Source organism: Oncorhynchus mykiss, chromosome 21, assembly GCF_013265735.2.
Source record: "Oncorhynchus mykiss isolate Arlee chromosome 21, USDA_OmykA_1.1, whole genome shotgun sequence".
NCBI classification, from domain to species: domain Eukaryota; kingdom Metazoa; phylum Chordata; class Actinopteri; order Salmoniformes; family Salmonidae; genus Oncorhynchus; species Oncorhynchus mykiss.
The window spans coordinates 26,264,402-26,280,755 of record NC_048585.1 but is presented as its reverse complement, the minus strand read 5'-3'; the positions used below and the strand labels follow the sequence as shown (position 1 = coordinate 26,280,755).

At 44.3% G+C, this 16,354-nt stretch overlaps 1 protein-coding gene across 3 annotated transcripts in view; it reads right to left on the bottom strand.

The window, feature by feature from the left end:
- LOC110500147 (cyclin-dependent kinase 17) overlaps window positions 1–14,614 on the bottom strand; it is a 35,334-nt gene extending 20,720 nt beyond the window's left edge. The window contains exons 1-2 of one of the 3 annotated variants that reach the window (XM_036957469.1): window positions 14,252–14,614; window positions 5,438–5,521 (exon numbers count right to left, since the gene is read on the bottom strand). Coding sequence is in view for 1 of the 3 variants with exons in the window: in XM_036957468.1 (XP_036813363.1) it covers window positions 10,653–10,675 (23 nt within the window). In the remaining 2 variants the exon portion in view is untranslated. Of the gene's footprint in view, window positions 1–5,437; window positions 5,522–10,652; window positions 10,734–14,251 lie in introns of those variants that run through there. The other 2 variants (XM_021577334.2, XM_036957468.1) reach the window with 2 other exon arrangements.
- Between the last annotated feature and the right edge of the window lie 1,740 nt (window positions 14,615–16,354).

Below are 16,354 nucleotides of genomic sequence, written 5' to 3'. Positions count from 1 at the left end.
GAAATTATTCTGTGAAGTCCTGACCCAGAATTTCGAACCCAAACCAGGCACCCCCTCAGATCTCCCCTCAAACATCTTAGCCTGTGCTTCTGGGGGTCCCCCAGTGCATCGTGGGTAGGCCAGAGCCCAGCGAAGAGGAGGAGACAAAGGGTAGGCGAGGGAGAGACGGCAGACGACAAGGCCTAATTAAGTCGAATACACACACACATCAAATTCAATTAAAATGTGACAACTAAGACAGCTCCCTTGAAGTCATGTCCCTAAAGATACAGTAGTTCCACCCCCATTTAGGGACATCTGCCTTGAAGTTGAATAAGAACAGCAACTTTTGTCTCTCTCCCTTTTGTCTCTCTATATCCCCGAACTCCTCTCTCGTCACCATGGTGACCAAGGCCCCAGACTCTATATTCTGCTACCAAAAGATTAGTAGGTCTAGACTATCCCAGAACCCTCTCTGGCTGGCTGCTCCTTTCCTTCTCGTCTCACTCTCACTATATGTCAAGTAACTAGGAAATTATGATATGATCAAATTAATATTCAATTGAAAATGGAAAAGATCAAACGGAACGAGAAGAAACGTGAATGTGTGCACGTTGATGTGCGCATGTGCGTGTGAGAGTGTGAAAGCCGAGAGCGAGCGAGGGATAAAGAGAGCGAGGAAAAGAGAAAGTGAGCATATTTCGAGTGAGAAGAACAGAATGGTGTCTTTGTGTTTGTGTAAGAGGCATGACATCACCGGGGGTAACTCCAGGCATGTACTGTTAGCTGAGGAAGGAACAGACGAGAACAGAGAAAGAGAACAGAGACAGGGCTGTACTGGAATTCAATACCAAACCAGGCCAAAATTATTTTTTAAATACATTATTTTGAATTGTTCACGAAATGTAATTCATAGAAGTGATCTTTGGAGGAAGTTGACATAAGTATCTAAAAGCATAACTGAGAAATAATTAAGTTAATTAAAGCCTCCTTTAAGACTCCACAATGTATCATCTGTAGGCGCTACAAAGCAACAACTGGTGTCATATGAAGGTTTACTCTGTGATATGAATAGTAGATTGATTTCAATAACACATTTTTACATTCATTTAGCTTAAAAATAAACAAACATGACAATAGAAAACTCATACTTCAGAGCAAGCGATAAAGCTTCATATGACACCAACTTTTGCTTTGTAGAACCTACAGATGAAACACTTTGAAGTCAAAAGGACTGGGTAAGGGCAAAATGTAATAAATATGCCAACTTTGATTAATAGATTCAAATGTCAAATACATGACCCTTCCTCCACATTGACCCGAGGCTAATATGGTTAACACTGTGATAAGCTATTCTGAGGCAAAGGCCTAGTACCTGCCCATAGGGCTTGGGGGATATATCAAATTAATTCACATTTTGGTTTTAGCGTGATGTTCCAAATGCCGGTATTGCAAGAATGCTATTTGTTGTTGTTTTTATGAGTGTTCTGAATCTTTTTGGTCTAGGCTCCTTTGCTCCTACTGTGCTGTGTGCACCTTCCCACTGGCACAGACAACAAGCCCCTCCCCCTGCCACTCACAACAAATATGAAAGAACTTCTTCCTCTCTCACAACAAGCAGTTTAAACTCAGTATTTGCATTTGAGATTTGGGCCAACAGAATCGGTCATATTGACACCGAAACTCTTAGACATTATTTTACTGTAATAGATGACCTTTCTAACCATACCCTTTTTATGTCTCAACTACCAAAATGTTGAACAGAGCAGACCCTACTAAAACGAGAGTATCAATGAACATGTTATGGGAAAGTTACGCTCAATGGGATTGAGATCCGGGCTCTTCGCTGGCCTCCAAATCGATCCTGCTCCAGAGTACAGGCCTTGGTGTAACGCTCATTCCTCAACAATAAACGCAAATCTGACCATCAGCCCTGGTGAGACAAAACCGCAACTCGTCAGTGAAGAGCACTTGATGCCAGTCCTGTCTGGTCCAGTGACGGTGGGTTTGTGCCCATAGGCGACGTTGTTGTCGGTGATGTCTGGTGAGGACCTGCCTTACAATAGGCCTACAAACCCTCAGTCCAGCCTCTCTCAGCCTATTGCGGACAGTCTGAGCACGGATGGAGGGATTGTGCGTTCCTGGTGTAACTCGGGCAGTTGTTGCCATCCTGTACCTGTCCTGCAGATGTGATGTTCGGATGTACCGATCCTGTGCAGATGTTGTTACACGTGGTCTGCCACTGCGAGGACGATCAGCTGTCCGTCCTGTCTCCCTGTAGCGCTGTCTTGGGCGTCTCACAGTACGGACATTGCAATTTATTTCCCTGGCCACATCTGCAGTCCTCATGCCTAAGGCACATTCACGCAGATGGCAGGGACCCTGGGGATCTTTCTTTTGGTGTTTTTCAGAGTCAGTAGAAAGGCCTCTTTAGTGTCCTAAGTTTTCATAACTGTGACCTTAATTGCCTACCGTCTGTAATCTGTTAGTGTCTTAACGACCGTTCCACAGGTGCATGTTCATTAAATTGTTTATGGTTCATTGAACAAGCATGGGAAACATTGTTTAAACCATTTACAATGAAGATCTATGAAGTTATTTGGATTTTTATGAATTATCTTTGAAAGACTGGGTCCTGAAAAATAGACTTTTTTTGGTTGCTGAGTTTATACATTTGATTTTGTTTGCAACTATTGTTGAAGTGTTTTCTATTTACCTTTTTAGATATTGATATTTTGTTACATGCTTAAATTGAAAATTTGCAGAGGTTCTAAATAAAATACTCATATTTGATTAAGTACCTTTTATTTGTTGAGTATAATTCCAAATGTAATAAGAAATAGGTATTTACATGTGGTCATTTTATATAAACTATTTATTCATGGAATTGACAGAAAATGTGCTATATTGTGATATGTATCATTATCGGGATATGAAATGACCTATAATCGGGATGAGATTTTGGCCATATCACCCAGCCCTTTAGTGTTGTGTGTTCCTTCCTTCCAAACAACACAACTGTAGTTTCATCTGTCCGCAGAATATTTTGCCAGTAGCACTGTGGAACATCCAGGTGCACTTTTGCAAACTTCAGATGTGCAGCAATGTTTTTTTTGGACAGCAGTGGCTTCTTCCGTGGTGTCTTCCCATGAACACCATTCTTGTTTAGTGTTTTACGTATCGTGGACTCGCCAACAGAGATGTTAGCATGTTCCAGAGATTTATGTAAGTCTTTAGCTGACACTCTAGGATTCTTCCTCATTGAGCATTCTGCGCTGTGCTTTTGCAGTCATCTTTGCAGGACAGCCACTTACAGGGAGAGTTGCAACAGTGCTGAACTTTCTCCATGTATAGACCATTTGTCTTACCGTGGACTGATGAACATCAAGGCTTTTAGAGACACTTTAACCCTTTCCAGCTTCATGCAAGTCAACAATTCTTAATCTTAGGTCTTCTGAGACCTCTTTTGTTCAAGGCAAGGCAGCTCTAACCAACATCTCCAATCTCGTCTCATTGATTGGACTCCAGGTTAGCTGACTCCTGACTCCAATTAGCTTTTGAAGAAGTCGTTAGCCCAGGGGTTCACATACGTTTTCCAACCATGTTTAAATGATGTATTCAATATAGACAAGAAAAATACAATAATTGATGTGTTATTAGTTTAAGCAGACTGCGTTTGTCTATTGTTGTAACTTAGATGGAAAATCAAATCAAATTTGATGACCAATTTATGCAGACATCCAGGCAATTCAAAAGGCCCCACATACTTTTTCTTGACACTTTATAATTTTACAAGCCTTGAATTCATTAGATTATTGCTGACTGTTTGAAATGTGGTGTATTGACCTTTAAAATTGTGCAAAGCAAAGCTTATTCAGAGGGAATTTTTTAAAATAAAAATGGAGATAAGATTTTTAGGCCATATAGCCCAGCCCTACCCGTTCTGTCTCTGCTGTGTACATGGAGGTGAGTAACGGGCTACAGCTACAGGCCTAGCCCTGGGCTAGCTAACATCACCCCTATGATATAAAGATCACAGACAGTCACAGACCCCTGTAGGCCACCACACAAACACACCTGTGTAAGAGAAGAGGGGGTACAGCAGTGAACACAGTACGCACGGACACACACACCAGTGCCAGAGGGGTTCCTCATCTTGCAGGTGAGCCTTACTAACCAAAACCACCACTGTCGTCAAATGAATGGGATTAAAGACATGCGGACTACAATATACTGCCGAGCACTCCCAAACACAGTATTACACTCTCTTCCTGGACCCTGAGGGAGTTCCATTAAGTTGAACCACGGTGCACAGGGCTATGGCCCGTGATGTGAAGGGGGGGGGGGGGAGGGCCTTTCTCAAATCAATCAGTAATCTGCACCACTCAGTCATGTCAACAAGGCAGCATGATACATTGTTTAGAAACATACATATATTGTCCATAAAATATTTCAGAATTTTCAAAGTAGTTTTCATTGAGAAAGCAGATAAAGTGTTTTTATCAAAAGCAATCCCTTTTGCATGTGAAAGCACAGAATCCTACTCATTGCTCCAGGTGCTTAAGCTGTCACTTGTGTTGAGCCAACCTCGCAGGCTAACTCATTGATTATGCCCTTGTGTTGAGCCAACCTCGCAGGCTAACTCATTGATTATGCCCTTGTGTTGAGCCAACCTCGCAGGCTAACTCATTGATTATGCCCTTGTGTTGAGCCAACCTCGCAGGCTAACTCATTGATTATGCTCCATTGTACACTGTACATTGTACACACGCTCTGGAGGCAGCTCAGTTCCAAATCTAATACAATCAACGCTAACCCGGTTAGGCCCGAAGCATTAATCAATGCCCCTCCCCCTCTCATCAATGCCCCTCCACACCCCTAACCCAACCCTTACCTTATCCTACACACACACCCCTGCCTCTTAACAAAACTCAGCCTTATCTCAGCTATCCTACCCAAACAACCTCCCCCAAACACACAGATGAGGTCGTACCATAAATAATGGAACACAGCTATTAGAGACATAACGCTGCCTCCTCTCTGATCTTTTGACCCGCAGCCAGAGAGGTTGAGCATATCACCATGACAACCTGTGACCTCTGAACTCCCAAAACCAACACGAGCCAACCCGGCTGAGAGGTAATGGCTGCTGCAGCCAATAACCATAAACCAGTGGTGCCAGGGGGGCAACCGTTCACAGTGATGTAATGGGATGTGTTAGCACAAAACGCTGCTGCTAGACATCCATCACACTGGTTGACTGGAACTGAGCCAGTCACGCCAGCTCGCGCACACACCTCTCAGTGTAAGGAGCTAAAAGGAGTTTCAGCGTGACTGACCCTGGAGGGATGAGCTGAAATAACAGCGCTAACGGGTAATGGACGTGTGTGTGTGTGTGTGTGTGTGTGAGTGAGTGAGTGTACATTAGAGGCACTTGGGCAAACAGAGACAGAAATACCTATGTCCCAAATGCTGGAAAATGTCCTTCAGTTTGAGAGTGGAAGCCAAGACAATGAGACAGAGAGAGAGGAGCGATCGGATCCTGTAGAGAAGGAGGGCAGAGAGAGAGAGAGGAGATAAGAATGGGGAGATAGGAATAGCGTAGGAGAGAGGGGATGGGTGAAAGGGGGAGGGAGGAGAAGAGAAGGAGAGGGGCAGTAAGGGGGGTTATTTTTAGGACTGGGTACTGCAGACTCTCACAGCTGAATACACAGTGTGTTCTACAGAGGACAGGCCTGCCATTATACACAGACGAGCATAAACACCACACAGGCACGTGCTCCCTCCCTCTTTACATTTGACATTTGAGTTATTTAGCAGACGCTCTTATCCAGGGCGACTTACGGCTGGGTGCATTCATCTTTAGCTACTGTGGCTAGGTGAGACAACCTCATATCTCAGTCATAGATTTTTCCTCAATAAAGTAGCTATCACCAATCCGAGCTAGAGTCTCTCTGATAAAAATACAAACAACCCACAGAATAAAGCAGCACAATTAGTTATCATAGCCCCATAGTGAGTGGCATGACACACACACACACACACACACACACACACACACAGGGTTTGAATTGGTGCACAGACACTACAGTGTCATCAGTGTGCAGCAAGGGGGGTTGGAAAGGGAGAAAAAGCACTGCGTGTGCGTGCGTGCGAGGGAGGGAGATAAGAGGATGAGCACGGACGAGGCTATACATTATCCCTGTGTCAAATGGAGAGATGAACGGGACAGACTCCAACAGGACCCAGACCTCACCCCTAAACACACTCGCTCGGAGCCAGTTAAACACAACCCTTCAGGGTTGCCTGGACCGCTACCCTTTAACCAGCTTCAGCAATGTCTCAGTCTCACATGACGACCCTTTGAGAAGATAAAAGACCCTGTGCTTCGCCGTCTCCCTCTGTGTGTGCGAGGAGCAGAAGGCCATACCGGTGCGGTTATTGAACCCCCTGTAGTAGTCTGACAGCCAAGTCAATAACTGTCAGCCCATCCATCCTCTCTTCCTGTAGCACCTTCCTCCCACCAGCCCTCTCAGCCTTACAGTTACACATCTTGCTATTTACTTCTTCTTCTTCTTCTTCTCCTTTAAAGCCATGCCACACTAACGAGGTCTAACGAGCTGCTTCCGGACGACTCAGGACAGCCAGCCAGAGGAGCACAACAGGGAACGTGCAAGTGTGTCCCAAAACACAGGCTTCCTCTTCGCAAGGAACAGCTGGAATAGTTCCCATTCCCACAGGACAGAGATAGGTAGGTGTAGGACGTGAGGACACACACGCAAGATGGATGTGAACATTAAAGCAGTGAAATGCCTAAGTTTCCTGGAAGTGTATTCCAACAACAAAGAGCAGATCAATTATTTCATCCTTGCACGCTTCAATGGTTTATCACTTCACGGTCTTTTCTGCCCACTGTTATCCTTTCCCTGATCTCTCCTTTCCTGTTGAACCTCCCCTTTCCCACGACCCGCCCCAGGCCCCACCTCTACACCATAAAGCCCTAGAGAACAGGTGTGCCCACCAGGTGCCCCTAGGGATCGTCCCGGAGACACCCAGGCCAGGCACAGGTGGTTGTTGCGTCCCACAGTCCCCGTTCTGTTCCCACTGGACCAGCCAGCGGTGCTTCCTGTCTTTGTCCGGGTCGCTCCTGGTGTGACATTCCTCCTCTTCACCCGAGTGAGGGTTAGGAAGTCAGGAAGTCAGGAAGAGAAACATTCCACCCTCCCGCTCAGGCTTCTCAACAGTTTTAGCTCGTCTCCTTTCCTCTCCGCGATCTCCTCTGATTTGGCTGTGAAGGCAGAATGGCTAGGAAATGAGACTAGGATAGGAAGCTATTTAAGAGTATCCCCTGCCTCTCAGCCATATTACCCCTTAGCTCATTACCTCCTCCCAATACCACTTTAACACCACTTGCAGTCAAGACGACCAAGCCTTCACAAGTGTCATCTTCAACACACACACAGCCTGCCACCCAAGACCCTCCAAAAGAGTCCTGAGGCTATCAGCACCAACATACAGCGTCTGACACGCACACACACGTAACATGAGTCCAGCTACTGTCTCATAACAGAACAAACCTTTTTTGTGATGTAACTTTACCTTGGGCTAGATGTATTTCCTTCAGCCTCTTGGCAGTTTGCTAACAAGGTTCCCATGACTTCCTAAAGCTCCACGGTGTCAGCTGAACTAGTGAACCAGAGTCAGACACTGTACTCTGCTGTCACTGTGCTATCACTGTGCTGTCGCTGTCACTGTGCTATCACTGTGCTGTCACTGTCACTGTGCGGGTTGGGATATGAGGGTCTGTGAGGGAATGTGAACAAAGTGCCTGTCAGAACAGTGTGCTCGGTCCCATTAGGACCCACTATATGAAGTTACACCACAATGTAGGGTTTGTTCTGTTATGCTAGCTGAAGTCATGTTACTCTGTGTGCCGGAGTATAGAGTTCGCTGTGTGGAGATCACAGCTCCTTGACTATTTCAACATGGCAGACAGGACAGCCTAACGGGACACAGTCACTCTGTATTAGACACAAGTCACTCTGCATTAGACACAAGTCACTCTGCATTAGACACAAGTCACTCTGCATTAGACACAAGTCACTCTGCATTAGACACAAGTCACTCTGCATTAGACACAAGTCACTCTGCATTAGACACAAGTCACTCTGCATTAGACACAAGTCACTCTGTATTAGACACAAGTCACTCTGTATTAGACACAAGTCACTCTGTATTAGACACAAGTCACTCTGTATTAGACACAAGTCACTCTGTATTAGACACAAGTCACTCTGTATTAGACACAGTCACTCTGTATTAGACACAGTCACTCTGTATTAGACACAGTCACTCTGTATTAGACACAGTCACTCTGTATTAGACACAGTCACTCTGTATTAGACACAGTCACTCTGTATTAGACACAGTCACTCTGTATTAGACACAGTCACTCTGTATTAGACACAGTCACTCTGTATTAGACACAGTCACTCTGTATTAGACACAGTCACTCTGTATTAGACACAGTCACTCTGTATTAGACACAGTCACTCTGTATTAGACACAGTCACTCTGTATTAGACACAAGTCACTCTGTATTAGACACAAGTCACTCTGTATTAGACAGTCACTCTGTATTAGACACAGTCACTCTGTATTAGACACAGTCACTCTGTATTAGACACAGTCACTCTGTATTAGACACAGTCACTCTGTATTAGACACAGTCACTCTGTATTAGACACAGTCACTCTGTATTAGACACAGTCACTCTGTATTAGACACAGTCACTCTGTATTAGACACAGTCACTCTGTATTAGACACAGTCACTCTGTATTAGACACAGTCACTCTGTATTAGACACAGTCACTCTGTATTAGACACAGTCACTCTGTATTAGACACAGTCACTCTGTATTAGACACAGTCACTCTGTATTAGACACAGTCACTCTGTATTAGACACAGTCACTCTGTATTAGACACAGTCACTCTGTATTAGACACAGTCACTCTGTATTAGACACAGTCACTCTGTGCTGTTGTGCGTGTGTCTACTTCAGGGAATTTCCCTATGAGTGTGTATGAGTACAGTATGTGAAGTGTGTATATGTGTCTGTACAGTATGTGTGGTGTGCTTAGTGTACGAGTGCTACTGTTCGTGTGTGTGTGTGTGAATAATCCGTCTGTCTGCTGCTCGGACAATGCCACCCTCTAATCTCCAGATTACAAGCCAATGTCCCAACCCCCACAGGGCAACGCACGATGGGACAGTCTCCCCAGGGGGAGGGAGGGAGGGAGGGAGGGAGGGAGGGAGGGAAAGAAAGAAAGAAAGAAAGAAAAAAAGAGAGGACAAAGACAGAATGTGTGAGTGCACACACACAGTGCTGGTCTGTGCATGGTACCGGGGCAGTGTTAATCAGACCCTGGGCTCCTTCCAAAAGGGCAGCTCCAGTTCCCACAATGCCCCTCTTCAAGCAACGACAGGAGGGGATTAGGATAGTCTACAGAACCCCCCCGGCTTCCCTCCATCAAACTCTTTTCAGGGGACAGAAAGTGTATCCCTCAGTAGAAGTCGTCGTCCCATTCCCACCAGAACACAGGCCCACGTTGACTCTAGTCCAGAGCCATTCACATAAGATGACATCACAGCCAGATAACAATAGACTGGTATTGTACTGTTGCCCTACACACACACACACACACACACACACACATACCGCAGGCTGATATAAAAATGGCTTATTACTGTATATATGATCTCAACGCTCTCCATTGAACAGCAGGAAGGAAGCTGCGGCTCTGTCGCCAAAGCAGGCCAAAGATGTGTGCGTGTGTCCAGCACACCTTGAAAGTACAGTCGAATCATTTGGAGAGCAGTACACCAGACAATGAGACAGCGACGACCTCTGACAGCATTTCTAATATACCATGGCTGGTCATCAGATCATACCACTAATCAACGATACTGAAAGTCTTCTACAGTTGAAGTGTCCACACACCACAACTTCCTCAGTTTCACTTTAAAACTGTGAACACAGAGACAGAACGAGATGATCCCCCACCATACAAACACACACACACACCCAAGCCCACCCTGTTCCACATTCCTTACGTGGCTGACATAGCGTCCATAATCAGCACGTGCGCATATGTCTCCGTCCCTCCGCCTCCCCTCGCTAGTTGTGCTGATTCAGTCACCCATGTTCTGAAGCAGGCCTGGGAAAAAAGAGCTGGGCAACTGTTGTCACACACACAGCAGGGGTCGGACACAGGCAGCTGCTACGCAAGTGGAGAAAGCCAATAAGTCATTCGGTTTCAGGCGTGGTCACCCATCAAATGAGCCCCACTACACTTTAATGGTGTATTGTCAATACTTAGTCACGTACAGTATAGACAATGTACATGACTATGAAATTGGGAAAATAGCAATGATAAAGTGTTAGAAGTAACACCTCGGTGTATTCCATCTTACAGAATGCTGTTCTCTGGCTAGTTCTATAGCCGTCTGAACATTCCTTTACCTCTGTTCTATGACTCTTTAAATGTGTCTGTGTGGGTGTGAGGCACACTCAGGCTGCAATAATTACACTCATTATCAAGCCTCCAATTAGACTGCCCCGGAAATAAAACTATTGCTAAGCGACCCAAAATACACCCAATGACAACGAACCTTGTCCCGAAGACACATGGCATCAGATGATAGATAAACGGGGGGGCTTTGTCAGCATCCACTCCTCCTCCTCCCACTCTTCTCTGTCCTCCTCTCAGGAATCAGGAACTGAGAGAAAGCATCGGATTGCCCCTAATGATAATCTGATGTCACATTCCACACTTCCAGGCAAACAGTTTAACCCTTGGCTGACCAGACTGGGGGGGGGGGGGGGGGGGGGGGCCTGTGTGGGTTAGCCTGCCTTCCCAATCCATCTCTTCCTCCACACATAATCATACGAGCAGGAATAGGGATGTGCACACCTCACAGACACACACATGAACATTCACACAAGGACTAAAGAGGAATAAAGTCAAGGAAAATGTATAAATTGCTCTCTCGCCCCGCACGCAGTTGTTCATCCCTCAGTACGGTGTTGACGAGATCTTCAGTGATAGGTACAGATCAGGCTGTGGGCACGGTGTGTGTGCTGTATCTCTTGTCCAGAATCAATGAGCTCTCTCAAGACACAGTAACAGAAGACAAGATTAATGCCTGATGTGATAGTGAAAGAGAGAGAGAGAGAGAGAGAGAGAGCGATAAATCTCGTAAGTTGGGATGGACAGAAATCGAGAAAGAGATAGCGCCTGGTTCTGTTGTCAATGGCAACAGTGTGTTCTAACCTAGGATGATCCTCTGTAAGCCTGTCAGAGTGAGATATCCCCCCTCCCATAGCAAACAGGAACTTTATGACCATACTGCGTACTTCAGCACATCTGCACTGAGAATGTGTGTACTGTCATTGTGGGCATTACTCTCTAAACACCACCCCTCCACCCACCAGAGTTAACACATTCATATAGGGAGAACAGTCTGGACCCCAGTGGTGTAAAGTACTTAAGTAAAAAATACTTTAAAAGTACTACTTAAGTAGTTTTTTTGGGGGGGGGGGTTCTGACAACTTTTACTTTACTACATTCCTAAAGACAATTCTGTACTTTTTACTTCATACATTTTCCCTGACACCCAAAAGTACTCGTTACATTTTGAATGCTTAGCAGGACAGGAAATGGTCCAGTTCACACACTTCACTTATCAAGAAAACATCCCAGGTCATTCCGACTGCCTCTGATCTGGCAGAATAACTAAACACAAATGCTTTGTTTTTAAATGATGTCCGAGTGTTGGAGTGTGAACCTGGCTATCCGTAAATAAAAAAATAAATAAATTGTGCCATCTGGTTGGCTTAATACAAATAAGGAATGTTATATTATTCATACTTTTACTTTTGAAACTATATTTTAGCAACTACATTTACTTTTGATACTGAAGTATATTTAAAACCAAATACTTTTAGACTTTTACTCCAGTAGTATTTTACTGGGTGACTTTCACTTTCACTGGAGTCGTTTTCTTTACTTTAACTCAACTATGACACTGCTGGACCATCTCCTCTATTTTTCATCCCCCTCCTCTCCTCTCGTCTCCCCTCCCTCAGACTTGATCTGCTGATTTGCATGTGAAGGCAGACAGACATATGGATTGAACATTTGTCAGACAGACAGACAGGCAGACACTGTGGGTATAGTAAGCAGAGGGTCTTATGACAAGAACACTCACAGAGGAACCTTCCCAAAGACAGAGGGAGAGAGAGGATGGCACCGGCTTAGAGTCTGGTGTCAAAGGAGGAGTGAGGGGAGTTGACACAAACACACAGAAACAGAGGGGGAGAGACAGAGCGAGAGAGACAGCGAGAGAGACAGAGCGAGAGAAAGAGGGGGCTGGCAAAAGACAGACTGTACCGCACGACATTCCGTGCATCTACCATGAATAATCGGCATGATCATATCCAATCGGACCGGATGAGTGTGAGCCCTTTCATGAGTCACGACAGAGGAAACTCACAGAGCACCAGTACACCATCACTTCTGAATATAATCTGATTTGGTCTCTGTTATCCTTCCATGCGCTTCACCTCCCAGCACTGAGACTGATCAATATCAAGGTTATCGTGGCATGCTATTATCAGCTGGGTTACACTGTAGCACTAGAGAGAGATTAGAGAGAGTTGGGACAGAAACATGAGGGTTTGGGTCAGTATAATTAGCCTGTCATGAGGGATTGGTTTCACACGGATAGAACAACTTGGCTACATACTCCTGATCTGGGTCATTCTAGCTGCAGGGAACTGCTCGGTCTAACCTGAGTACATGTACACACATACCTCTTGGCCAAGAACTAACTGACAACTACTAAGATTTGACACACACACACACAGACACACCTATGGTGGATGAAAAACACACTCCGGACACATGCAGTGCTGGGGGGGATAGATGGTGGGGAGGGTGCGTATTTCAGCCCAGGGCCATATTGGCTCCAGACGCACAGTAAAGGGCTGTTCCAAACAGACATGTAGGCTACACCACCACTGGAAAAACATCACAGGGGTCAGAGGTGAAATGACACAGCTCCAATGAGACGAGCACAGGAGGACGAGCGTCATCACAACCACACACCTGTCATAATTTGGAACTGCCAATAGGATAGGAAAGATGGACATAATGTGTACCTCAATAGGAAAGATGGACATAATGTGTACCTCAATAGGAAAGATGGATATAATGTGTACCTCAATTCTTCTCTATTGTTGCCCTCTTCCAACTACACTATCAAGGTTTGACCTTCATGGGGGATGTATCCAATGCCAGTCTGCTTGCCTGGTATCTTTGTGGCATGGTTTTCAGAGGGAAATCTGACTGAACTGATCCATTTCCACCAATTATACCATGATATTGTTTCCCTGAGAGGCAGTCACAGCTAAGCGCTGCTAGACTGAGATTAGAGTGTGCCAGGTATTACTGTGGTCCAAGGAACCAATTCCTCATCATCACTATTACACACTTACAGTAACCCTCGTTCAGACATCTACATGCTGTGAATTATAACTTATCGGCATATCAACCTTACATTCATTGATAACATTGTACACAGTAGCCAATCAGTTTCATATATGCACATTTGACACAAACGTACAATGTGCGACACCTGTTATGGACCGTAAAGCCTATAATACATTGTTATTTTAACGGTTCAGATAGGCTACAGCAAAACATAAAATTGGGCAAAAACAAACGAAGCCAGTGTAACCCTGAAAGGAATCTGTGTATAGAATGTGATGACATGCATCTAACTGACACGGCACAAGGAATTGGCATACTCAGCACTTTCAATGTAACCTACTGTATGTGACGTTACATGCTTCCGATTTTCCTGGGTTATAGCCTAAAAGATGTTGACAACATGGTGTTGAAAATCCGATGGTGCGTAAGTTAGCCTATAGGTTGAAGGCAAATAAACAGCAATGGTATTGCCCATTGTAACCACTCACTAAGGTATTTAAACCACACATATCATTGTGTTAATACAACTCATATTAGTAGGTGTCCGGTAGCTAGTCCTATTTTGACAAGCGAGCAAAATAGTTGGTCAACTCAACCAGACCCTTGTGGCGACGCAACATTGCGCGCTGGTAACATTGTTTCTAGTCATTTCAGTAGCCATTCGGATGGATAGTGTGCTTGTAAACCTACATGAAGCCACAACATTTGGCTACTTACCAAAAACGATGTACGTTGTTTCTACCTGACTTCCACACCTCGATGGGCGCTTCCTCGGAGGCCGGATGCCCGTCTTTCCACCCACCCGTAAAAAAACAGTTCGTCTACGTCTTGCTTTTCTCTTGCTCACATTATTCCGTACAGAATGTTCTCACTTGAACACCGTATTCAAAATTCAAATGATACAAAATTACAGACCAGATTCCCGAAAGCTCACTTCTATGACGAGCAGGGAGTTTATGGGGAGCGAGAACGGATTGTGTCCGTGGATGAACCGGTAGAGGTGCAAACTGTGGCTGCCCACATTCTGACGCCTCCGCCTATGCTGCTGCTGACACGGAGAGAGGGGGGAAATAAACTGAATGCGATTGGTGGCCGCATACCAGCAGCACCAATATGGCCCTTCACTCAATGAGTAGTTTTTTAGCGCCTCCTGCAGTAGGTTTAGTACACAGATACATCTTAGCCGACATTCTCTGACAACTAGGACTATTAATCAGTGGTGCAAACTACTTAGTAAAAATACTTTTAAGTACTACTTTTAAGTACTTCTGAGTACTTTTGGGGGGTATTTGTACTGTACTTTGCTTTACTCTTTATATTTTTGACTACCTTTACTTCACTACATTTCTAAAGAAAATAATACACTTTTTACTCCATGCATTTTCCCTGACACCCAAAAGTACTCATTACATTTTGAATGCTTAGCAGGACAGTCAAATTGTCTGTTTTCACACACTAATTAAGAAAACATCCCTGGTCATCCTTATTGCCTCTGATCTGGCAGACTAAACACACATGCTTCATCTGTAAATTTTGTCTGAGTGTTGGTGTACCCTTGGCTATCCATACATTAAAAATACAAGAAGATGTTGCAATCTGGTTTGCTTAATATAAGTCATTTGAAATTATTTATACTTTCACTTTTGATACTTTAGTATATTTAAAAAAATATATACTTTTATACTTTTACTCAAGTAGTATTTCACTGGAGGACTTTCACTTTTACTTGAGTCATTTTCTATCTAAGGTATCTTTACTTTTACTCAAGTATGGCAATTGTGTACTTTTTCCACTCCTGTTATTAATTGATTAACTCTTGGAATTGGATTGGGCCCTTTGATTTTGGAAGCGTGCATGGATCGATCTACTTAGGCTAAGGGAATTAATTCTCACTTGAGTCTGCGCCTGTTGATTTCTGTCCCCTAATAGTTTATTCAATATTAAGGCTATATCTGTTGATCTCTGTCCCCTAATAGTCCATTCAATATTTAGGCTATATCTGTTGATCTCTGTCCCATAATAGTCCATTCAATATTTAGGCTATATCTGTTGATTTATGTCCCATAATAGTTCATTCAATTATTAGGCTATATCTGTTGCATGTTTTGTAAGTTTGTCACAAAGATGCTCTGTTTTCTTTTATTCTCTCATGTCTTGTGGGCATATGCGGATGGTTGCCATCGGACAGGATTGAGGAGTGGTATTTAGTGTTTTGTGTCCAATTATTTGTTTCCTTGTTTGTTTTTGTTGTTGACCATGACTGAAATGAGCTCTGCGGCCAGGCTGAAATGAGGGAAAGCTTCCATTCAATTAATAGTGTGTGTGTGTTTGGTTTTACTATCCTTGTGGGGACCAAAAGGGTTACAATTAGGGTTCAGTTTAGGGTTAGTTTTATTTTTATTTTTAGTATTAAGGTAAGGGTTAGGTTAAGGGTTAGATGTAAGGGAAAATAGGATATTGAATGGGACTCAATTGTTCTTACCCCAAAAGAAAAGTACAACAAACGTGTGTGTGTGTGCGCGCATCTGTCAATGTCCTTCTCTATCACGTTTAAGGTAAGACCCAGATGCAGACTGTCAAAGTAACAATGTTTATTACAACAACAGGGGCAAAGGTATAGGATGGCAGTCAGGGTCAGGTCAGGCAGAGGTCGGTAATTCAGAGTAGTGGGGCAAAGGTGCAGGACGGCAGGCAAGCTCAGGGTCAGGGCAGGCAGAAGGGTCAAAACCGGGAAAACCTAGAAAGCAGGAACCAAGACAGGAGCAAGGGGAAACGCTGGAAGGTTCTACAAACGAAACAAACTGGCAACAGACAAACAGA